The sequence below is a fragment of the Ailuropoda melanoleuca genome, chromosome 7 (assembly GCF_002007445.2).
Source record: "Ailuropoda melanoleuca isolate Jingjing chromosome 7, ASM200744v2, whole genome shotgun sequence".
NCBI classification, from domain to species: domain Eukaryota; kingdom Metazoa; phylum Chordata; class Mammalia; order Carnivora; family Ursidae; genus Ailuropoda; species Ailuropoda melanoleuca.
Window position 1 is genome coordinate 37,077,862 of NC_048224.1, and position 24,988 is coordinate 37,102,849.

A 24,988-nucleotide genomic window follows, 5' to 3' on the forward strand; every position below is an offset into this window, starting at 1 on the left:
AAGTTGGTTTGACCAGGGTCTAACTAACATGACGGAAGAGAAATACCCAACTCCAGCTACCCCTGGCCCTCCTGTCCTACCTAAGGAGTGAAAAATCTGAGACGCACTGGTGAAGTTCCAGGTCACAGGCTCACTAAAAGACTGAGACTTAATCATAGGACTGTAGAACACTTCTCTCCCCACACCTTACCACCACATCACTAAAGGCGTCTTTACCAAATTTCCTTACACCCAGTACATCATGGGCAGGCTCCAACAAAAAATTACACAAAGGACAAAAACTGTTCAAAGAGCCAGAGCAAGCATCAGAACAAGACTGAGATGTGGCAGGGATATTGAAATTACAAGCCCAGGAATTTAAAATAAGTATGATTACACCTGAAACTAACATGCCACTGCATGTGAATTATTGAATATAATTCTATAATTCCAATTGAAATATTAGAAAAAGAAAAAAAAGAGGTATGATCGATATGCTCAAGGCTCTAATGGAAACAGTAGACAACATGCAGGAACAGATGGGTAATGCAAGCAGAGAAATGGAAATTCTAAGAAAGAATCAAAAAGAAATGTTAGAAAACAAAAGCATTATGTGAGTGAAAGAAGCCAGACTAAAAAACCATATACCATATGGTTCCATTTATATAAAATTCTAGAAAAAGCAAAACTGTAATGACAAAAAGCACATCAGTGGCTGGTAAGAGCTGAGAGTAGAGGGAGAAGACTCACTAAAAAGGGGAAGCAGGAAACTGTTTGGGGAGTTACAAATGTTCTATTAGCATGGTTGTAGTAGGATTTGTCAAAACTCATCCAACTGTTCATTTAAAATTGGTAGATTTTATTACATGGAAAGTAAACCCAACTAAAAATGCAAATTAAATATATATATGTATTAATCTTCATTTAGACAAAAAAAAGGATGGTGGCATCTTATCCATTTAATTAACCATTTTAGATGGTATATCTTTCTACTCTAGACTTGTTATTATGCATATTTTATTCATTGATGTTTTCAGCTCAATCACCCAACATAATTTCTTGCTAGGATCTGTCAAATTTTAGTGATCTTCTTTCACTCATACTTATTACATGAAAGATATTCAGGTATTTTAAAAGCATCGATTATGTTATACAAATGTGCCTACTAGTAACAATTGTAAAAAACACTCTCTAATCAAAGGCTAAAACTCTAGAAGGCACTGATCCCTGGTGTCAACTGTGTACCTATGTCCTATTAGTTCATGGCCGGTGTCATTACATAGTTTGTTGGGTTTTTTTTTCTTTTAAGGTTTATTTATTTTAAAGGGCGAGTGAGTGGGGAAGGGGTAGAGGGAGAGAATCTCAAGCACACTCCCCACTGAGCAAGGAGACTGACACAGGGCTCAATCTCACGACCCTGAGATGATGACCTGAGCCGGAATCAGGAGTTGGACACCCAACTGACTGAGTCACCCAGTCACCCCATGTCAGTGCATAGATTTATTATTTTCATAATAAATTCTATAATTCTATCAAAAGCTGGTAAAGGTACTCATTTTTATAATCTGCTGGAAAATTGGAACCCATCAAGCTGCCTGAGATAAAAGACACTTCCAACAGAGACAATGGCTATAAAAGCCAAAAAAGTATCTGAAATCCAATCCCTTTGCTTTAGAATGGTCCTTTCTCACTGTTTCTACTTGGCAAGTTAACATAAAAAGCACAACTCCCTTGAGATTTAATTTAGTACTTTCTACCAAGGTCAAACTACCAGTGCCTATCGTGGTAGAGTGGTATTCTACCTTGTAGAACTTATTGTTTAGAAAACTAATTATTTAGGGGCGCCTGGGTGGCACAGCGGTTAAGCGTCTGCCTTCGGCTCAGGGCGTGATCCCGGCGTTATGGGATCGAGCCCCACATCAAGGCTCCTCCTCTATGAGCCTGCTTCTTCCTCTCCCACTCCTCCTGCTTGTGTTCCCTCTCCCGCTGGCTGTCTCTATTTCTGTCAAATAAATAAATAAAATCTTTAAAAAAAAAATGAAAAAACTAATTATTTAGAAATAAGTTAAATTTAGATGTCTAAGTCAAGTCAGCAAGAGGCAAGATCTGCAGACCAAATACTGTGTCTGGACTTCCTAATTACCCCCAAGTTCCTTTAATTTTCACAGATCAGTGAGGTACAACTGGGGAGGCCCTGCTTGTTGACTGGGTGGCTGAATGGAGGAAATGAGATTACCTGGGCATATTGTTCCAAGACTGTGGCCGCATCACTGTGCTTCCTCTGCTCAACCAGCTTTCCTGCAAAGATAATAAACATTTGACCATAGCTGGCTTATTAAGAACAGGATTACCAAAACTCACGTTGAAATGGTTTTTGGAGGTACTTTTTTTTAAAAGATGTATTTATTTATTTGAGAGAGAGAGAGAAAGCGAGCACGCATGTGCGCACACAAGCAGGAGGGGCAGAGGGAGAGGGAGAGAATCTCGAGCCAACTCCACACTGAGCACGGAGCCTGACACGGGGCTCTATCTCACAACCCTGAGGCCACAACCTAAGCCCAAACCAAGAGTCGGATGCCCAACCGACTATACCACCCAGGCACCCCTGGAGGTACTTGTTAAGTAAAAACAGTCCCCTACAAATTGGAGATTGTGCTCTACCGTGTACATTGAAATAGAACTGCTTTAAAACAGCATTTTCCAAAGTGTTCCCTAAGACTGTTCTGTAGGATAATAAAAAGCAATACCAAAAAACCATTCTTGGGTCAAGTAAGTTTGTGAAACACTGGGCATAACACGGCTCCAGAGATTCCTCTGCTGAAATGCTTCGCTAACATATCTTTATTATGTATCAAACTATATACTTGTGAATATCTGTCAGGAAATAGGCAGGAATACCACAGAGTCCTATCTTAAATGGCAGTTACAATCTAAATTCAGCATGGAATGTGAAAACCATGGAGAGCCAAAATTAGCCATGAAGAAAAGCTTACAAAGGTACACGTATGGGAAATTGACCTAGCATCTCCGGCTCATCCATTTCTTCCTCAAACAGGAAGAGCCTGCTGTTGTTTGGTTGAGCACTAAGATGAAGGTCGTTGGCTTAGGGGTCATGCAGTGTCCTTAGATCCTCGAATCACTCAGCACAGTGGAGATAATCATGCTTCGAGAGGCACACAGAGCCTGAAGTCGACTATGGGGCTGGCAGACTCATGTCTCCCATCTCCTGCTAACTCCAGCGCATATTCTCCCTGACAAAAACCGGAAGAATGACCTCCACAATTTCAACAGCTATCTTTCTTTTCTTGTATAAATTACCGAAGTTAAAGTGCACATGAAGTGACTCTGCCTTCTAACGTTTCTCAACAATCTCTGACCACCTTCCCTACTGTTTTTGCTAAACGTCGGGGAGAACTGGATGTATACCATTCAGCACAACAAACAGCGAGCTAAGAGTTATAAAGAATGTAAGAGAAGATAATAGGGCCTAAGAACAGATCTGGAAGGTATAAACTACCACAAAATAAGTTTCTAAAGCAGAAGTAACAATGGCACTGGAATGAATAACTAAAAGGCCTAATACAGGGAATTCTCAAAAACTAAAGAGTTCACCATAGAAATGAAAAGGCCTTATAGAAGAGCCTACAGACCTAATAACCAGAAAATGCCAGAAAAAGAAAAGTGATAACGTCAAAACATTTTTATGACCCAAAGAAAAAGGAAGAATGCAAATAGCTAAGGAGGACACATATGTATATTTAACAGGATTTAATCTGGAATTTTTTCAGGACTGCTTTTTTTTTTTTTTGAAACCATAACAATATTTTTAAAACTCTTAAAAGAGCAAGGGGAGAATATACCAAGCGCAGCTAAGAGGGCAGAGCGCCTATTCACCTCTTCTCCCACGCAGTCCTTTAGCTCTCCTCCCTCAAAGGAATCAGACTCTGACATAGGCCCACCTTTGGTTCAGACGATCCCTGGACCCTGACACAGCTAAACTGCCTTTGCTTTCAGAATGCTTATATGTTTGGCCTTTTCTTTCACCTCATTTCTCATAAATGCTATCATGTTTCCCAATGATCTACTGTCTATACCTGAATGGCCCCACTCCAAAACTCACGTTTACCTTCTGACAAGGCACATGGCCACACAGCTGCTCTGCACTATGATGTAAGTTTTGGCAAATGAGATGAAACACAAGTAACAGTGCAACTTCAAGGTCATTTCCAACTTCAAGTGTTCTTCTAAGGCTTTAGCTTTTTTCTCTTCCTAAGGCCTGGAATATGGATATGGAGAAAATCCAGCTACAACCATCTGCCTGAGATGACAGAGTCACACAATAGGAGGACTTCTCAGTCCTTACATGAGAGACAGAAGCTTTCTTTATTATGCCTACTGTGTTTGGGGACTCGCTATAGCAGTTTAACCTTTACTTAAGAAACCATTCTAAATTATCTAATTAATTTTTATTAGTGAATATGAGACTATCTCAAGGTATGCTGTCTTAAATTTACTTGCAAAATTGCCAAAGAAAGGAAGAAACAAAAAAACCTTCGGGAGAGTTCTCCTTTTAGAGAACCTGAACAACCATGTTTACCTGCCAGAGTTCTGCCGAGGCCAGCCAGCTGGTCTTGGGTCAAGTTAAGCTGGGCCGCCATGCAGAGAGCTTGTTGCCAGCTGCCACTAGTCAGAAAGGCATCGAGAGCTTTCTCGTGGGCGCCACAGCGGGCAAACACAAGCCCTGCTGGCTCATAGAGGCGCTCCCGTGTCAGATGTTCCCCATAAGCAATGCTGATATCCTGTGGCAAAAGGACACAGGCTTGGTGAGGAAAGACGACAGTCATTTCTTAACCTCCAGTGTAGGCTGTCTCGTCCCTACATCTGAAACTCTCCTGAATGACTTAGAAATACCCCATGGTTAATCAGTGAATTCAATCATTCTTCCATTCAAAACCTTACTGAAGATGTGCCATGTATTTACACAACAAATAATTACTAAGTACTATTCAGGGCAGCGAGAGTCACACAGCAATGCAAAAAATAAAAACAAACAGCAAAAACCCAAACAATAACAAGAACCACCACCAAAATCCTGCTCTTGTGGTGACTTATAAACACAATATGGCCTATGACATAGTGATAAAGGGACAGAGAGCGATGGGAGTGCTATTTCAGAGGGCTGTGAGGGGAAGCAGCCATGTGAAGAGTTATGGGAGAGTAATCCAGGCCAAGAGCTAGAGAAAGCACCATGGCCATCAGGCAGAAATGTGTACGGAATACACAGGACGGAGTAACAAGAAGGCTGGTGTGACTGGAGGAGAGCGAGCACGGGAGAGAGGAAGAGACAGTGAAAATGAGAGCAAAGAGGCAGCCATTGGCCAAATTCTCTATCCCCAGGCTCAACGTCAGGCAGGGACACAGAGAGGAATACAAGACAAAGCCCCTGCCTTTAAGCAGCCCACGGCCGGGGGGGAAAACAAATTTGGAAGCTCGGTGTGGCACCTCACCCGGGAACAGCTTTCTGGCAGAGGAGACCTGAGAGTTGAAAGACAAGTGGGGCTCAAGGTAGGGGCAGAGAGAGGTCTGGAAGAGGCAGCCGATGCTAAGGAAGCAGACGAGAGCCAGAGCAGAGACACAGATGAACTGCCGAGGGCGGGGAGGGTGGCAGGGCTGGGTAGTGGTTCCGGCACAGGCTCCAGGGTCAAACAGCCTGGGGTCCACATCCCAGGTCGGTGGCTTCACACTCCAGCTCCTGAGGCAAGTTGTTTCCTCATCTGTTTACCCAATCAGGTTGTCATGAGAATCACAGAATACATTTAGCAAAGTATCTGGCATATAAGAAAAACTAAACAGATGTCTGTTTAAACAAACAAACTGTATCCCTTTCTTCCAAACTCCATGAGAAAGATCCACACGCTTCAGTACAGTCAGTCACGCGACAGCAAGGCTGGGCTGGAGCAAGGGGTGGGACGGAAGCAGGGAACCCCAGGTAGAAGCTGCCATGGTATTCATGACGAGGAATGGGGGACAACTCCTAGCCTTCCAGCCCGGGCACTTTCTTCAGAAGAGGAGCAGGTCAGGGCCATTCTCCCAGATAAGAGTTCAGGACGACGTGAATTCATCTGAAGATAAACCTTGAGGCCAAGAATGGCATTATGGACTCAGGATCCTTACCCCTTGCCAGCTGACGCACAAAGTCAGAAGAGCCTCACTTTGCACACCACTCACCTTGTACTGCTGCGAGTCTGACGGATATAACTTCAGAGCTTCCTTATATAAGTTTTTATCTTTTACTAAGTTTAAGCATTCTGGGAAGTATTCAGGTCCTGAGGAATAAGATTCATACACACACAAGTTTAAGACTTTGGAAGCATAATGGATTTCATTTATACCAGCAGTCCCTACACAAAATCAACAAGAGACCTTTGTAAGACCTGCAGAATCAGTATCAGGGGTATCAGAATCCAGGAATCCTGACTTTAGCAAAGCACCCGGGCAGATAGGAGGAATGAGGAGCACCAGTTGGGATCAGAGTTCTATGTAAAAGGACGCTGTATACACTAGCCCTGATAAATCACCCTCCAGCCCTGTGTTTGCTCAACCTCCCTCATTAGAATCACGCGGGAGCTTATCAAGCACACAGACGTGAGTCCTAGCCCAGCCCAGCTCAATGAGGTCCTCCAAAGCAGCTTAGTAACACCCAGGTAACTTTTTATCCCCATCTTAGCTCTCTGGAAAGAACCACACGTGCTGAAGCCATAAACTCTAGCAGGGGACGGGGACAGGGTAAGGTGGAACAACAGGCACTGTGCTCATCCTAGTCCATCGGTACCACTTACACCCATGTCCTTCTGGAAACTGCCAGTGTGCATGGCCACTAACTCCAGACAAGCTACGTTTCCCTCGGGTGTTCGCAAATACCACGGGAGAAGAGTACATTATCAAACAATTTTCATTCTGAGATACTGAAATGAATTTAGGTGATCATCCTTAACCCAAAAAGGATCTGCTCTATTTTTTTTAATTAGGGAGCTCCTCCAGTTCATCAAAAGTCATTTGCTTTGTCTTCAGCTTTTCAGATCATACAATAAAAGAAGGTACACATAAGTAACTGTTAAAATTATCAGGAGTAGAAACTGAAATCAGTCTATGTCTAAATTAACACTTTAATTTATACCCTGCCTAGCTCCAAAGAAGACCTGAAGCAGAAATAAACATACTAATCCTCACACTTACCACATTTGCTGAGGTGGCCAATGGCTTTTTCATAACGTTTCAGGTATTTGTCTATGGTGAACCGCTGATAATTAATTTCCATTTTTTTAAGTGTGTTAAGAAATGGAAGATACTCTTTGGGATCCTAAAAAAACAAAACAAAACAAAAAAACCACACACCAACAGATCTTTATTGCTTATGATTACATTTATTTATAACAATATATATAACAATTGTAACAATCAATAAGCCCAAAGCTACATAATTTTAAAAAATATGTACTATATTAGTATATTAATTACATATTGTATAAATACATAAAATGAAACAACATATAACAAGTTTTGGCAAAAATGCTTTAATGTATAGGCGTTTTCATTGAGAACAATGATGATGATCTCTTATGCAATCTCACAAGAGCCACTTATTTCAGAGGCTAATAAGGAAAACAAGGTCAATCTAAAAGATATTCAACAAATGTATCCAAGTTTCTCCAGAAGTGCAAGGCATTGCACTTAAATCTGTTTGCATGACATTGCATGCCCTCCCTCTGCAAGTTTTTTTCAAGATTTTATTTATTTCTTTAGAGAGAGAGAAAGAGAGAGAGAGAGCGTGTGTTCACGTGCATGTATGTGCAGGGGGGAGTGGGGGAGAGAGAAAATCCCAAGCAGACTGTGCTGAGCGTGGAGCCCGACTTAGGGCTCGATCCCAGGACACTGAGATCATGACCTGAGCTGGAATCAAGAGTCGGATACTACTGACTGAGCCACCCCCGGCACCCGACCTCTTGCAAGTTTTAACCAAAAGTAAAATTGTACTGTGTTAAAGACAAAACTCTAAGGCCCTGCCAACCAAGATTTTATTAGCACTGATTGTCTGCAGCTCTGTGCCATGCTCTGAAAATTATTTTTTTTCTAAAGAACAGATGCTCCCTGTTCTTAATGCAATTTCGCTGAGCAGACAGGATAAATACACATAAGAACAACCCAGAAAAAAAAGAAAACCCAAAAGAAAAAATAAATACTCAGGCATGTAATATAGAGAACTAGAGGCCAAAGTGTTCAATCAACAAACATTTAGTAAGAATTCGCTATGTTCAAAAAATACAACCATGCCTTATCCTCAGGAAACCTACACCTAGTATAGGAGCTAGAATATGTGATATGCAGCGGTACGCACTGGGTCCAATGGCCACACATATGTGGCCCACCTCATCCAGTCCCTGCATGGGGGGCAGAGAGGCAAGAATGGAGCACTGGCAAGATGCTACCTTGGCATCCTTTGCCTGAGACGAGTGAGAATTAGCCTGGCGAATGGAGCGGGGGAGAGTGGTGAAGTCCACCGGCCCATGGGAGGCAGAAGTAACACTATCTGCAGAGGTGTGTGACGGCTGGGGGGACAAAAGCACCGCCTCTCCTCTACAGGCTGAGAAAAAGGAACAACGTCAAGATTTGAGCACAGACAGATACACAGAGACCAGATCCTAGGGGCAGGGGGTTAAGCAATACGATGGCTTCTGAACTTTATCCTAGGGGCAAGGGAGAGCCCGTGAAAGATTTTAAGTAAAAGAATGAAGGATCAAAATTTCGTTTTTAGAAAGATCACTCTGGCAAGAGCAAGGAGAAGGATGACAGGATGAAACTGAGGTTGCAGAAACGAGACCAGACCAGGGGCACCCAAACTTTTCAAATGTAGCACGCTAAGGTGGGACAAGAGGCCCCAAACCTTCCTATTCTCCGTGTTCCCATTTTCCAGCCACATAACAAGGAACTGGATGGGAATATGAATCATTTGCTGAATTTCCTTTACAAGAGGCGAGTTCGTTCACACACATGACCATAATCTTAAAAATAACCAAGTAACTTTATTTCACTTGTTCCACCTGGCATTCAAAACACTTTGACCAGCCCTGAACTATGACAGAGAATGGGGCTTAGAAGCAGGTGCCCCGGAGAGCCCCAGCTCTGCCCCCAGGCCTGTACTCGCTGTGTTCACGTCAGACAAGACCCAGCGCTGCCAGGGCCAGGGTTTCTTACTGCCACGACCACAGAAGCAAGAACCAGAAGGACGTTAAAGTAGTAAGTGCACCTACCTTCTGTGACTTCTCAGCCACCATGAGGACCAAGTCAAAGTCATAGGTCCCAAGGGAATGATCGTATAACTCATTAACATCTACCAGCAGCAGCAGATACTTCAGGGCCTCTTCAGCGCTCACAGCACCAGGAACAGGTGGAGCACTGCCTGTCAGTGTGTAAGGAAACAAAACACAACAAAGCCATTTGGGGAAAAGACCCATGTTTCTAGCAACATAACCCAAAAGATAAAGTTACTAATTTTCTTGACAGAACTGGATGCCACAGGACTTCTGTACATGTTTTGTAGGGCAGTGCTCAAATAAACAGACACAGGCCTTAAAATGGCAACCCAAAGCCCCAGACTAACTGCGTGATGGGGCACTGAGCATGGTCAGTGGGCTCCCCAGAAGCCTGGAAGGCTGGTGACACACTGTCTGTGAACGGGTCTCTACCTTGAAGCTCGTGTACCTTCTGCAGCACAATCTCCAGCTCTGGGGTTGTTTTCTTCACGTGAGAGGTGAGGATGGACAGGCAGTACCTGCGGTGATAAGTGAAGAACCCCAGGATGAGGAGAATGAACAAGCTGAGTGAGGACAACAGAACGCTCCGTGACTCAGAAGATGCCAACTAATGACAGCACACATACTTGCGGGGATTTATGCTCTCCATGGCTGCTCTCAGAGCATCACACACAAGGTCTACTTTTTTCCCAGCAGGATCTTTGGACGGCTGGACAGCGCCGGGAACTGGCGGAGGATACATGGTCTTTGTAACATCTTCTTCCCTAAGAGCGAGTTATTAAGAGGTCACTAACTGAACATGTGTCCAGTTACCAAATGACGGACGTGTCCCCAGGCAGGTTGAGGAGGGAATAAAAATGGCTTTTGGAAAACAGTTTCATCAAATTCACATAAGATGAACAATGAAGAAACAAACTGAGAAATGAAAGCATTTCCACACAAGATTCATACAGTGATGTTACAGTTGTTTTATTCACATTAGCCCCGAACAGGTGTCCAACTCCAGGGGAGCAAAGAAACAAACCGTAGCAGATCTGCACTAGCACACACTACTGAGGGGTAAACACAAAGGAACTAGCAATACCAGCAAAAACATGGCTAATCTCAAGGTAACATGCTGAGTGAGAGCAGCCTACCGAACACAGAAGAGTAAATACTATATGCTTCCACTTAAAATTCTTCAACAGGCAAACTGATCTACGGTGAAAAACTCATAACAGTGGTTGCCTAGGGGGAAGGGATAGGAGTGACTGACACGAGGTTTGGAGGAACTTTCTGAGGTGAAGGAAATGCTCTCTATCTCGACAGAGGTTTGGGTCACATGGAAGTACACACTCGTCAGAACAGTGAATAGTGCATTCCTGCATTTCACCACACATGAACCTGACCCACAGAGAAGGCACTCTAGTCAGTGTTCTATGAAGTGAAATACTGAGCCATAAAGTGGACTGAAGGCTACAATTAACTTAAAATTTGCCTAAAAAAAGACGAATGATGGATGGACAGATGGTACATCATGACACAGCAAATACAGGGAAATATGAACTAGAGAGTCTAGGTGGTGGTACAGGATGCTTACAGGACGACTTTTCTTACATGTTTACAATTTTTTCTTAGGTTAAAAAAAAGTTGCAGAAAAACATACCATTTGATTTCAGTTTCATAAGACAAATACTCTTATATGTACACCTAAGAATAGTCAATTATAATTCTAAATGACATGCTTTCAAGTCTCAGTTTTAAATAGGCTATTTTTAAAAAGAAGGGAAAAGAGCAAAAATCTGTTACAGGTGCCATCTGAGAGTTATAGTGATAAAAAAAAAAAACAAACACAAAGTTAATTTTTCTCCTCTAGCTATTTATCTGCTTGATTTCCTAAACTAGATAAATTATGGATATGATACTCATGAAGTATTCAAAATACTTACTTCAGTTCTGTGAAAAACAAATTAATATGATTTACAGAATCTATCTGTCTTATGAAGGTGTCCACATTTTCAAGAAAAACCTACCCAAAAAAAAAGACAAAAAATTTTAGTTCCAATCACATCAGATCAGGTCTTGGGTAAGCTAGAGTTAATATCAGATTTAGAAAGTTACCTTAGGGTTATGGTCATGAATCAGATTGAGATTAATTCTCAGTTTTCTCATGCATTCAAATGCTTCTTTAAACATCAGTCTACGAAGAGGCAGAGAGAATGGACAGAAAGGTCATTTTACAAAAACTAAACTCTCTGGATCGAACACCATTATTATGATACAAACCAGTTGTAATTAGATTATAGTCCAAATGCCAAACAACTACTACTGGATTTCTACTCTCAACTCACAGAATGAAAAATCAGGCACCAGATTCGCTTGCCTTTGTAAAAGGCGGGACTTAGTCACCACGGCAGTCTGAGGACTGTATCTCCATATACACACAACAGAAAATCATCACAGAACTTAGGTCCACTTTCTCTTTTAACAAAATGCTAATAAAGATCTTTCTAATACAAAGTTTCCCCAAAATAAACTGACAATGGATCATCTCCTTCACAACAGTGGCTCAGGCATTTTTGGGTCGCAGGCTCCTCTGTACATCTGCCAAAAGCCTTAGGCCTTCTGCCCAAATAAATACACACAGACAAAGTTTGGTGCAATTTCCCTGGGTTCACAGAGCATCTAAAGCCATATGGATCCCCCCAGGCTAGGAAACCCTGTCTTGTATGATATGTTTCATGATTCCTTCTACTAGGAATATTTACCAGACTATAAAACATACAAATCAAAGTGCAGGAGGAAAAAAAGCCTCTGAAAATCTGATTGAAGGCATGTGTAATACAGGTTTTCCATACATTCAAGTTCTAAAAACTTTAATACAATACTTACTATCTTCACATATAAGTCATAAGAACAAGCAAACTAGTCATATATATGGTTCTTACTTGTCCAGCCACTTCCGAATCTGAGCTAAAACCAGAGCTCGATGATGAACAACTTCTAAGTTTCCCCTTGGCATCTTAAATAAATCAGAATAATGTTTTTAATTGAATAGAAAAAATTTAAATACCCAGGATACACAACTTCACCTAACTCAACTCTTCATACAGAATTAATCATGATCCTGTAAAACAAGCACACTTCCAGCAGAATCTAGTTGTGCTCAGTATTTATTTTGACTTCCCTGAGAAGCTTCCCTTCCAGCCTTGCTGGGCACAGCCTGTATGAGCACTCCTTTGTATAAAGGTAACGGAGAACCTCGCAAGAAATGACTTATAATAAATTGTTACGAATGGTAAGAGGGTCTAAAATAAAATCTGCAAGAACTGTTTCATAATGACAGCCCAACAACAATCAGAAACACAGCTTAGAGAATCAGCTTACCTGTAATATAAGCTTTGTGTCCTGGGGCACAACAGTGACAATACGTGAACCCCTCTCCACCTTCCGCAGAGACTCCCCTTTAGACAGATGGCTGCTGCTCAGACCTGCATGTAATGCTAAAGATACCACTGGCTAAGCCATAAGAATCACTGTCATGACAAGCCACTTTCCATTAACTGCAGCTGAAACTGAACATAGGACTCAAAACAGAAGAAAGCAGGGGCGCCTGGGTGGCTCAGTCTGAAGTGTCTGCCTTTAGCTCAGGTCATGATCCCAGGGTCCTGGGATGGAGCCCAGCATCAGGCTCCCTGCTCAGCAGGGAGTCTGCTTCTCCCTCTCCCTCTGCCCCTCCCCTCCACTTGTGCACTCTCTCTCAAATAAATAGAATCTTAAAAAAAAAGAAAACAAAACAAAACCCATAAAAATAAAGTAGAAGAAAGCAATTAACAACCACACCCCTTTCCTCTCCCACTCAACCTTAAGACCAGTAGCCTTTCTGACAATCTTGTCCCTGGAACTTGCCCTTTCTCACAGAGCCCTCATGCATGATCACACACATAGCTTCTCAACTGATTCAGAAAACACAGGGACGATGCAGTTTCTCTATTTCTTAGCACTATCAGTATACTATAATCACATCAGTGAAAGATTGCCAGTTTCCAAGTTGGAAGCAAAGGCAATTAAGTGGAATTTTCTAGAATAGGGAAAATACACACACACACACACACACACACACACACACACACACACACACACACACGGTGGGGGGAGGAGACATGAGGAACTGAAGGAAAAATGGACACAGACTCCACAAGATGGAGTCTTTCAGATCTACTATGGAGGGTGGTCACAGTGAGCAAAGGAAGATTACAAAGAAGTTAGAGCCAGTTTGTATCTGCATGGTAACCCAAGGTAATATACTGGATTAGTTATACAATCCTGAAAAAGTTTAATTTCACCATGTTCTCCAGGAAGGATCTCCTTCTCCGGAAGTCTTTGCTGACTTGTGTAGAATATTGAACTGAGATATTGTGTTGAAATTAGGGGCTAAGTACATGAACTCTAAAGATTTTCTTTTCTATTTTTTTTCTTTTTTAAAAGATTTTATTTATTTATTTGACAGAGAGAGAGAGAGAACACAAGCAGGGGGAGTGGGAGAGGGAGAAGCAGACTCCCCACTGAGCAGGGATTCTGATGCGGGGCTCGATCCCAGGACCCTGGGATTGTGACATGAGCTGAAGGCAGACACTTAACTGAGCCACCCAGGCGCCTGTAAAGGTTTTCTGATAGTCTAGGACTCTATGATAAAAAGCCAAAGTAGATGGTGAACTTTAAAAATCATCAAGATTTCAAAGGACAAAAGATAATAAAAGAGGGACTATTTTCTGCTCTACACACTGAACACTTACTGTTAAATGAAGCGTCTCTCAAGCAGAAACAGTGGCAGGTATGGGAATGGGTCGTCAACAACAAAAATTCACCATATACTGCGAACGACGTGATATTTGAAGCAATCTACAACAAAGCAAAGGGGAACGTTAGCTTTATTACTTGGAGTCAATACTGAAAAGGATCCTGCACCAAACCAAGCCTAGTTACCTCAGTGTCATTGATAAAAAAGCGACACCTGTCGCTCAGACCAAGGACACATTCCTGCAAAGAAACAAAACTGAAATTACAAACAATTCCAACCAAACCAGTTAAACCTAATTTTTCTATAACATAGTTCTATTGCTCTGTGCTTTCATATCTAAGTCCATGTCAAGACTGAATACGGACAGCCATCCTCATAGCTACCATCCTCTCATTAGCCACCAAACACCTCAACACTCTTCCACCACATTCTGTTCATTTCATTCATTCTCCCATCAGAAGGGATCATCACATCTAAACTGACACATTACAAATTCCAGAAGAGCAGGGATTAGTCAGCTATTTTGTTCTGTAACCACTGTATCCTACCACCCACCACAATTACAGACATTCCAATATTTGATGAATGGCAAACTCCTGAACACTACTTTTGAGATTACATTTCTGCTGTCCCCAGATCGTATTTAAATAAAACTAACTCTGATGATCTGTACGACGGAGGGTAAAAGTCTGCCAACTGCATTTTTCTATCTTTTAATTTATACCTCCAAGGAAAGGAATCAACTAACTACTACATAAATGCTGGACAGTCTCTTAATCCCATTCATGGATGAAGAAGGTGAAGCTCAGAAATTTCTCACTCTTGCCCTGAGATGAAGTGGAGACCCAGGTCTACCTCCAAAGCCCATATTCTTTACCTAATGCCAGCAGTACCTGGGCTACTGTTCCAAGTGGTAAAGTTTTCTGTTCACTTACCTCTCCTCCAATCATGGCCAATTCAGTCTGTGTGCATGGATAAGGAAACCGAACAGGAAATCCACTGGGGTTCTTCCATGGTTCAACAGCCAGAGAGGGTGACTCTGCAGGATGGGCAGACGAAGTTTACAAAAAGCTGGTGTGCTCACTGTAAAACTGTCACATCAACACTTGCTGAAACACTTAACATACAATTTGGATCACTTTCCAAATATATTTTGGAAACTCATTAGAACACTCTGGTCCATTACAGAATACACTTACCAATTCCACTCTACAGCTTAGGGTTTTCCAGGATAGCTAAAAGACTTAACCATCAATGTAGCACTGACAAGAAACTCACAATTACACATTCTCAAGAATTAAACATTTATGTAAGTCATAAACATGCTTTCCTAACATTCTGATACTCACCCCAAAAGTACTTAAGTATCTGGCCACCAGCCAGCTGCAATGCTACGGACTTGGTCTTGGAATTGCAACACAGACTGATTATGACTCCATCCACTGTCACAGACGAACTGATGAAAGTAATAGATTAAAAAAAACAAAACAAAACAGGAATGGGAGTGTGAACAGACCACTTTTCTCAAAACTAGTAGCATTTCACTTATTTTGCAGAAACAGGAAAATAAATAAACAATTTCCCTTTGGGCTGCACTGCCTATTTCAATACAACATATACATAATATATACACACACACGCACATATATACACACTGACAGATAAATACTGTAAGCCGAAGGCCAAGGTAATGACCTGTCACATGACACTGTTTTCCACAATGCCAGTAAGCTAGGTGTCTGCACTGCGAAGTCATCACTCCCACTCTGGCAGCAACTTAATACAACTTATAACAACTTATTGCCTTCATTAGATATGCATGGTATTACTTCTGTCTCCTTAAAATGCAGTAAATAGAGCAGTGAGTCTGTAGGAAAATGAGCATACTCAATATCTCTTATTGCTATCACATTCATTCATGGAAATTGGTGGGTCTTCATTAATGAGAAGAGGGGAATCTGTTACTGCCATTTTTTTCCTGTCAATGAACAGAGAGAGTAGACCTATTAAGAGGTAGCAATAAAAGCAAATGTTGCCGACACTAATATTTACTCAAAGAGTTTTTAGCCAATATACAAGAAAACTCAAAATGCCCCAAATTTTGTGAGGATAAGCAATTTGCGAATAGGTTAAGAAAACAGACTCTGGAGCGAGACTGGCTGGGACTAGATCGAGGCTCTACCTGCATCATGTCAGGCAAGTTACTGAACTGCTCTGGCCTTAGAGGTCTCGGCTATAAAACAAGGACGCCAATAATATCTACTTCAAAGAGGCAGTGTGAGAAAGGAGGTACCATAGGGAAAGCACTGAAAAGAGTACCTTTTACAAAACTTAAGCTATAATAAATATTAGGTATTAAAAGCCATAAGCTGACTGAGGGACTTTATATTCCCTAAAGACATTATTTAATATGAACAAAATGGCCTTTTTTTGAAAAACAAAAGTCAAAGCAGCAGAAACATATTTTAAATGATTTCTCTTTTCCTTTACAGCAAATGAGATGATCTAGTTTTTCTTTCTACAAGCTGATGATAAAGAATTTCAAATTTGGAGAAGCAGAAATGTGTACAACTTAGGTATTTCTAACGTAAATTGCTCTGCCTTTTACTATTTTTTTAAGTAAGTTTTTATTTTAATTCTAGTATAGGTAATACTGTTGTATTAGTTTCAGTTGTACAAGAGTGATTCAACACTGCCAGACATCACCCAAGGCTCACCGAGACAAGTGTACTCCTTTAATCCCCACCACCTGTTTCACCCATTCCCCGCCCCCATCCGCTCTGCTTTTTAAAAGTAAGCTCCTGGTTAACTTGAGTGTTGCATATAGCTAGAACATTTCCTGTATCCATCTGGATATTCACAAAAAGCTTTGTAAAAACATGAAGCACTGTGAGTCAAAAATGAGTTAATAACTACACTAGAACAGGTTTTGTGTATACAATGAAGTTCCTAATTTTGCAGCAGGGGTTTTCAGAATTGAAATCTAAATAGGAAACCCTTAATTACAAATGAGGGTGAGGATTAATATCAGCTTTTGTTTAATGTGCCAAGTTCTGACACCGGAAGCCTGAGGATTTCTCGGAGCTGTTCACACAAAGCCATCTACTGAACAACGGGGCTTGAGTTACAGAAAACAGCATCCGTTATTTGAAACCTGTGACAAACACGCAGTCTAGAAACAAAGCAAAACTCAGGGCCAGGGAGCAGTGAAATTTTAGCAAAGAGAAACAGAAACGATTTCTAGTAGTACATGCAGTCAAGTGCCAAACAGAACATAGAGAAGCCAGAAGCAGCATCCTGAAGTCACCTCATCCAGCGAAGTGCCTGTACCTTATCACTGATTTTAGTAACTAACAAGGGTAACTGCGGCTCTCTCTCTTGGGCTAACAATTACCCTGCTGGGATGTAAGTATATGCCAAATTAAAAACTGTAACACATCTTAAAAATGTTTTGCCCCATCTACTGGTATTTGTCCTATGTTCCACCACTTCCTGATGCATTTTTAGGTTTGTATTTTGACATGACTTAAAATACACTTAACCCTCTTGCTAAGTGTGTTTAACAAGGAAGCTAATGCCCTCAACCTTGCTCACTAGAAGAGTCCTATACCCAGAAAAGACAAAAGCGTGCTCCACCTGCTTATGAGGACACGGAATGCAGGGAAGTGTCGAGATACCTAATGCTGAGCTGTCCATGCTCGTCATCCGTCTCAGAAGGGGCCACAGTCAGATGGTGAATGACAGACTGTGCGCTGGACTGACTGTGGCTTATAGCCAGGAAAACGTCTTCTTGAATCCAGGTGAGAAGGCTGAGCCTCAGTGGGTTTACTTCTTGATCTTCACCATTCTCAAACTGAATTCTGTTTTAAATATTGAAGAATATCCAAAACATGAATAAAGCTCTAATGTCACTGAGATTTTCTTAAACGAAGAATAAACCATCTTGTATACAGTCAACTCCTAATTATTTGGAGGGATAAAACCTGAGGTAATGCCAGAATGTTTTTCTATTTATTTAGGTTTCTTATATTCTGAGATCTTTAGATTTGAAGAGAACACTTCAGGAAACTGACTACACAAGAAAATCACTTGCCCCAGGCCCTACAGAAACAAACCCCAGAGGTTTTCCACTGTCACCACTTACCAGCATTCAAACCAGGCTCCAGCAGATATGTGGGTCTCAGTAGAGTAGGTTATTTTTAAGCATCTCACATCGAAACGGCTAATTAGCTTCAGAGATGATTTCTCTGGCCTCTAACACCTGCCTCCTGTAGCATTAATACATCAGAGGACAGCACGTTTTTGCCACCTCAAGCAGGAACCCGTAATGGCTACTTCTCCTGCCTTTTAGTTTAAGTGGCAAATCTTCTGCATGCACTGAAGAAGCTGGGTCACTACCCTGATCTTCCTAGTTAACCAGCTCTCCCTGGACTCAGTCCCTCCACTGCGTTCTTCCCCATGTGGGGGCATTCCCACCTCCGGTTCCCACCGACACGTTCCGTCCAGCACACTCAACGCTCCCAGTCTGTCTCCACCAGTCCTAACCTGATCTCTTCTTCAAAGATCAAAGTAAGTAGTCATGTCCATCATGAAATCTCCTAAATGACTGGGAGCTATCCTTCTATCAATTTTTTAAAAATCAAATTATATTCTAAATTGCCTCATGCTTCCTAGTTTGCCTTAAGTCTGTCCTCCAGTGGGTTGAATTCCGTGAGATGAAATAACCCACATAAACGTTCTTTGAAAACGACTAAGCATTATACAGACAGCCCCCAAATCATACACAGGTTGAAAACTTATATGTGTTTATTAAGCATACTGCATATATTTAAGAAACATATTACTTATGAAATTCAGTTATTTTAGTCAGTTTACTGTCCCTATTAATTTATAAATAAATGCTCTTAGGAGGCAGAGTTCAGTAATTGAGAACATGTGCTTATCAAATAGAATAGAATCAAATCCTGGATTCTCACAGAAGTGGTATTATAATTAATAATTAGCTTCAGGGTCATTTTACAATACTCAGAGTGTACCTGAGGTACTAATTTATATCCGTTTATAATATCGTTTCAATGGGAAAATACACTCTGATTTCCAACCTGAGAGACTCAAAACGCAGCAACCCAAAGTTCTGGAGTATGGGATGCCACCAGGAGAGAGACTGCATTCAGCCATATGTGAACAACACAGACCCCCTCACGTACATAAGTAAACGCAGCTTGGCTCTATCACCCTCACCTCCACCTTTCCCACGTGGTCTTCCCTGGAGAACCAAGGGCTGTTGGAGGAAATGGGTTCTAAGCCAGCTACCAGCTTGGCACCACTGCCATCAGCACATGGCGCTCAGATCTCAGATAACGGACTTCCCCAGCAGCCACTGTATCTACTTCGTGTTCCACTCAGCAACAGGCACTGAATGGTAACAGCTGGCTGAAGTTAGGACGAAATGCTGTTCCCAGAGGTCCAAGGTAATTAAGAACAACCTACTTGTATCTCTTTTCCAGACGAGGTGTTCTAAGAGAAACTTTAAATCCATTTCCACCCACAGCTCCCAGCTTCACTGTAGGGTCCACACTTGGACTGTCACCTAGAACACAAAAATGCAGTTACTATCATAGTAAACTACATACATTTTCCCTGATACTAAGGGTATTGAATTCTGCATTTAATGGGTTCTAGAATGTAATCCACTTTAGATATAAAGCGGTCAGAAACAACCACATCTCAACCTCTTTCTTAAATTTCTGTCTGCCTTTCAGCCGGAGAATTCAGGACGATTTGAAAACAAGGCTGCCAGTATCATGTGCCAGTATAATTTACAACATGATCACAGAACTCACAAATAAAAACACATTTCAGCTTCTCCTGGACATCAGGAAAGCAACTAGAATCCGACAGAAATGGGATGGCAGAAGGACAACTGGATTAGAAGCAAGGACAACTGGATTAGAAGCTAGCACACCTAAGCTGAGATCCTCGTCCGTTCTTGTTCAAGCAAACTGCAAACACCCTGGCATTTTCTTCCCTCATCTACAGAAAAACACCAGCTCTGATGCCACTCCCAGGAAGGCTGTGAGATCAACTGGAAATGTGTGCAAAGGCAATGAGAACTGTAAACCATGTTAAAGATGCAATAAGATACTATGCTACTTCCAGGATGAATGTTTTTCTTAAATCACTGACTCTTCAAGTTCAAAAACCAAAAGGAATTGCTCTTTATAAGCCAGAATGGGATTAGACCCCCTCCCACCCCAAAAAACCCCACAAGTCAATTAGATATCATAGTAATAATGATACTAATTACAAACTTCAAGGTTTTTAGAAACACTGGAGCTAAGGCAACACCACACTATAATTTGCTTTTGTGCAGGAGGGACTCAGTTCAGAACATCTCGGTAACAGTTTTTGAACATACCACATTTATAAACAGAAATCTGTTTACTGGCATCTAGGACTGCAAGGTCACTACTCTTTTGGGGGTGTAGAGAGAACATGACTTGATTCACAGGGTGTGGGAGCAGCAGTCGGTAGGTGCACATGGGAGGTGGAACCACACTCTGTCGGAAGACTGTCACCAATACCCTGTCTGCGTATGAGAGAGAGAAGAGATTAATACATGGATGTTTAATTTGTAAAATGAAGCATCTGACAGCACAGTACCATTAACTAATGATGGGGGTAGAAAATATACAGCAATTCCTAAAAATGTTTGGTGTTTTTTTTTTATCATAAATAAGCTTAAACACAATATACAGGGAAAATTAAGTGTCAGGGCTCTGTATCTGGCTACTATCACCTCCCGGCCCAGAGCAGTCCAACTCTGGCGAACATGGGCAAGACGGCCAAGGGTGCTAGCTTGAAACCAAGGCCTGAAACCAAGCCAGACTGAACCAAGGGAATGATTCCCTTGAAAATCCTTAAACCACTCCCCTACGCATGTTTTTAGTAATAAAACATACCTGATTAAGTCCTCTGGACAGAACATACGATTGTAAAATCAGTATTAGGACTACTACACACAACAAAATTAGCACACCACGGCACATTACAATCCTGGAAACAAGTTTTTCTTTATGTTATCAGCAGTAAGTAAACTGTCTTTTCAGGTGACTACTTCTTGCCCCAATTCCCTCCCCCTCATCAAACAAAAAACACTAACCAATCCTCACACTAGACAGATGTCTGTGACTTGAAAATTTTGGAGAGATTATATAATTAACAAGTATTCCATCAAAAAGCAAAGCAACCCAAGTGGGGGGATGCAAGTGTCAATGCAAATCTATGTCAATAGGGCAAAAAGGTAAGGCTGGCACACCCGATGCCACAAGACCACTGCTGTCTTCCTCTGTACCTAGAGTCAAAATTTTCAATGTCTTCAAAGGCCAGACAAGTAAATTCGTGAAGACTACAGATGGAATTGGGGTGGAGCAGGGGTAGGGGTGAGGAGGAAGGACTATGATTCTCAGGAGAGTACATGCCCCCACTAAGGGCATCCCCATCCAAACAAAACAAAACAGGAAATAAGTAAAAATAAACCAAACCACCAAAGCACCACACAAATCAAAATTCCCCAGTTTTAGTCAAACCACCATATCTGCAGGCACAGGCTCATGGCCACCCTTTCCAGCTCCTTACTTCCATCAATGACAGCCACGTTTGCCATGTCACTGGAGCTCTCTCCTGAGCTCCGGTCCGTCGTCCAGTGCCAGTCGTAGCAGAGGTAACGCCAGCCCTGACAGAGAATGTGCAGCCGGGACGGGGTCACTGGGTCCCACGTCAGAGACACGAGCTTGCTCTTCCCGCAGGTGCTGAAGGGCAGACTCTGCTTGAGATACCAGTGATAGTTCCCCACAGTCCAGAGCTGCACTGCAAGGGGAAACGCAAGCAGGGCCGTCAGAGGCCAGACGACCAGACTTATCACCGGCTGGACGGGGATGGGGGCAACTGTTTCTTTTTCAAATGACTCTTCCTGCTCAGGCTCTTCATTCAAATAATATTAACAATAGTAACAGTCAAGAAGAAGTAGTTTTCCATGGGGACGAACTAAGGCCAGAAGCACAGATGTTCAGGTTGTCTCTACTTTCAAACTTTAGGATCATGAGGACAGAAAATTACTAGGACGACAGTGCTTTAGTGAGTTGTTTTTTCATAAAGATTTACAAAGAAAATTAGGCAATTAGATTAAAAGTATGAAAACGCTCAATCTGAGAGCCTGAGATGAGTATCACTATGCTGTATGAGGCTTAAGATGCTGATTCTTTTCCCCCAGGAGCTTTCCCTACAGCTATGTCCCAAGCGATCTGGTATTAAGCAGGACTCAGCTCTCCAAGGAAAATCACTTTATCAGCAACCGTCCCTTTCAACATCTGTTAAAAGAATAAGACCTGATCCTGGGGTGGGGAGGAAACGGGGGAGATGTTGGTCAAAGACCACAAACTTTGAGTTCAAGTTCCGGGGATCTGATAAACAGCATGGTGACTACGGTTTAACAACCTGTATGGTACACTTGAAAGCTGCTATGAGAGTAGGTCTTAAATGTTCTTGCCATATTAACCAAATTGCGAATTATGTGAAGTGAAGGATGTCAACCAACTTCACTGGGGTAAACATGTCACAATACATACATGTATCAAATCATCCCAATGTACATCTTAAGCTTACACGGTGTTGTATCTCAATAAAGCTGGGGGGGAAAGACCTAATCATGTCGAAACCAACCTTTATTAGAACACTTCTACTAGCTGTACATTGTTAAGTAAGACCACGTACTCACACTCTGTGAGGACAGATGATTGGGCTGTTCTTACGCCACACTTTTATCCCGAGCATATCACAGTGCCAGCCCTTGCCACCCTGTCTAATCAGCGGTTCGAAACTCTGGCTGCATGTTAACAATCACCTGGGAACTTTTTTTAAAATTAAGCACTGATGTATAGTCCCCATTCTAACACTGAATCCAACTCTGAGCTGAGGCCTGGATGGCATTTTTTTTCAAAAGGCGCAGCCAGCATTGAGAAGGATTGTGTAATGAATGAATAAATAAAGGAGCTTCTAAATAACGTTTCAAAGAAAAAGTTCTACTGATTAAAAAGTTTAAAAGCCACTTAAAAAATAAGCAAGTGAAAAGATTTATGAACAAAAATCAGTGCATTGCTGTTGATATGAAAAATGACAGAACTTTAAGTGCCTAAGAGCAGGAGATTTAATGAGCTGTGGCACAAATGAGTATTACACAGCAATTCAAAATGATGCCCACAGGTACCTGAAATGGAAACATGTCTGTGACATAAATCTACATGTATCATATACTTAACAAAACTGAGATGATAACTATACTGTTTTATACACATAAAATCTGGAAGACAAGAAAATTTTAACAGTGCTCATTACTGAACAATAGAATTATGGAAAAACTTTTGTTTCTTCTCTACTTTTTAATATCTTCACATACTACACATACACTGAAAAACACATATTTACAATCTGATCTACAATAAAAAGGTATAGAGAGGAGTCTTACTTGTAGCTACTGCCATTTCTCTTTCACTGCTACAGTTTTCCTGTGGCTAGCACTTTAACTTCCTGCAGTAACACCATCCACGCAGACAAAGCTCTGATGACTTGTGATGGTTAACTTTATATGTCAACTTGGCTAGGCTATGACATCCAGCTGTTTAAACAAACACTAGTCTAGATATTGCTGGAAGGTTATTTTGTAGATGTCATTACCCTTCACAATCAATTGACTTTAAATATAAAAGATTATCCTCCATTACATGGGTGGGTCTCATGCGAGGAGTTTACAGCCTTAAGAGCAAAAACTGAGGTTTCCCAGAGAAGGAATTCCTCAAGACTGTAACACAGAACCTGCCTGAGTTTCCAGACTGCAGGCCTGCCTTTAGAGATTTAAGACTCAAGACTGAAACATCAACTCTAAACTTCCAACCTGCTAGCCTGCCCTGATTCTATTTGTCTAAAGAACCCTGATACATGACTAAACTCCACAAATAAAACCAAACCACTCCCTCATCCCAATCCCCTCAGTTATCCCTGATTCTACTACAGGACAAAGTAGAAGGAAGAAAGGCAACTCCACAGCCTACTACTTTCAACTACATTTTATGTGGCATAAGGTCGAGATACCAGCGCTGTCTTACCATAGGTTTTTAGAGTGCAATTTTCTTCCCTCTGAAGATCTTCCAGCCAAACTGCAAGCACAGTGGAATCTGCATTCCAGAGCAGACCATTTACCTAGTAGGGAAAAAAGATGGGTCACTGGCTTTTCACTATGTATGTACTTCAAAATCTTTCCAAGAGCTGAATTTCCTGCCCTCACAAACCAAATAATCCCACTACTTGAGCTGATCCCCAGGCTACAGATTATGAACCCACAGAATCATTAAACAAATCTAGATAATATGTCATTATATGTAGGGAACATTAAAAAAAATGCCTTATGCTTAAAAATTTAAGATACTTAACCAAATGCAAGTTAACACTTTGAGACAATCAGGGAAATCTGAACATGGACTAGGTATTAGATGATACTCAGGAATTATTACTTTGTGGTCATATAAAAAAAATGTTATCTTACCTGTTAGAAATGAGTATTAAAAATTAAAACCCCAGGAAATAAAAACGTATGTGTGTGTGTTTAGGCTAGAAAATGGTGCTTGGATGAAAACTCTACAAAATGTTGGCATCTGTTGAAAGTGAATAAGAAGGACATGGAAGTTCATGAAACTCTTCTCTCAACTTTTATCTTCAATTTTTAATTTACATGTAACAAAATTTTAAATTATGTTTATGTCTACGTAATTAAAGCTTACCATTTGGTGTTTCTGCTCCAGTAAAAATCCTAATGGTACACAAGAGGCTTAAGGTTTAAATGTTATTAATAAAAAGTATCTACCAT

The 24,988-nt window shown here is 41.4% G+C and overlaps 1 protein-coding gene across 3 annotated transcripts in view; it reads right to left on the bottom strand.

Moving 5' to 3' along the window:
- ELP1 (elongator complex protein 1) overlaps positions 1–24,988 on the bottom strand; it is a 59,736-nt gene that overhangs the window by 21,676 nt on the left and 13,072 nt on the right. For all 3 annotated transcript variants that reach the window (XM_034664232.1, XM_019796629.2, XM_011221286.3), the window contains exons 10-29: positions 24,231–24,324; positions 21,709–21,939; positions 20,489–20,659; positions 19,561–19,660; positions 17,748–17,930; positions 15,420–15,526; positions 15,006–15,109; positions 14,256–14,309; positions 14,066–14,171; positions 12,657–12,772; positions 12,218–12,291; positions 11,391–11,469; positions 11,219–11,298; positions 9,917–10,054; positions 9,723–9,808; positions 9,288–9,436; positions 7,216–7,339; positions 6,208–6,305; positions 4,577–4,778; positions 2,216–2,277 (exon numbers count right to left, since the gene is read on the bottom strand). In XM_034664232.1, the coding sequence (XP_034520123.1) occupies positions 2,216–2,277; positions 4,577–4,778; positions 6,208–6,305; positions 7,216–7,339; positions 9,288–9,436; positions 9,723–9,808; positions 9,917–10,054; positions 11,219–11,298; positions 11,391–11,469; positions 12,218–12,291; positions 12,657–12,772; positions 14,066–14,171; positions 14,256–14,309; positions 15,006–15,109; positions 15,420–15,526; positions 17,748–17,930; positions 19,561–19,660; positions 20,489–20,659; positions 21,709–21,939; positions 24,231–24,324 (2,358 nt within the window). The remainder of the gene's footprint in view (positions 1–2,215; positions 2,278–4,576; positions 4,779–6,207; positions 6,306–7,215; positions 7,340–9,287; positions 9,437–9,722; positions 9,809–9,916; positions 10,055–11,218; positions 11,299–11,390; positions 11,470–12,217; positions 12,292–12,656; positions 12,773–14,065; positions 14,172–14,255; positions 14,310–15,005; positions 15,110–15,419; positions 15,527–17,747; positions 17,931–19,560; positions 19,661–20,488; positions 20,660–21,708; positions 21,940–24,230; positions 24,325–24,988) is intronic.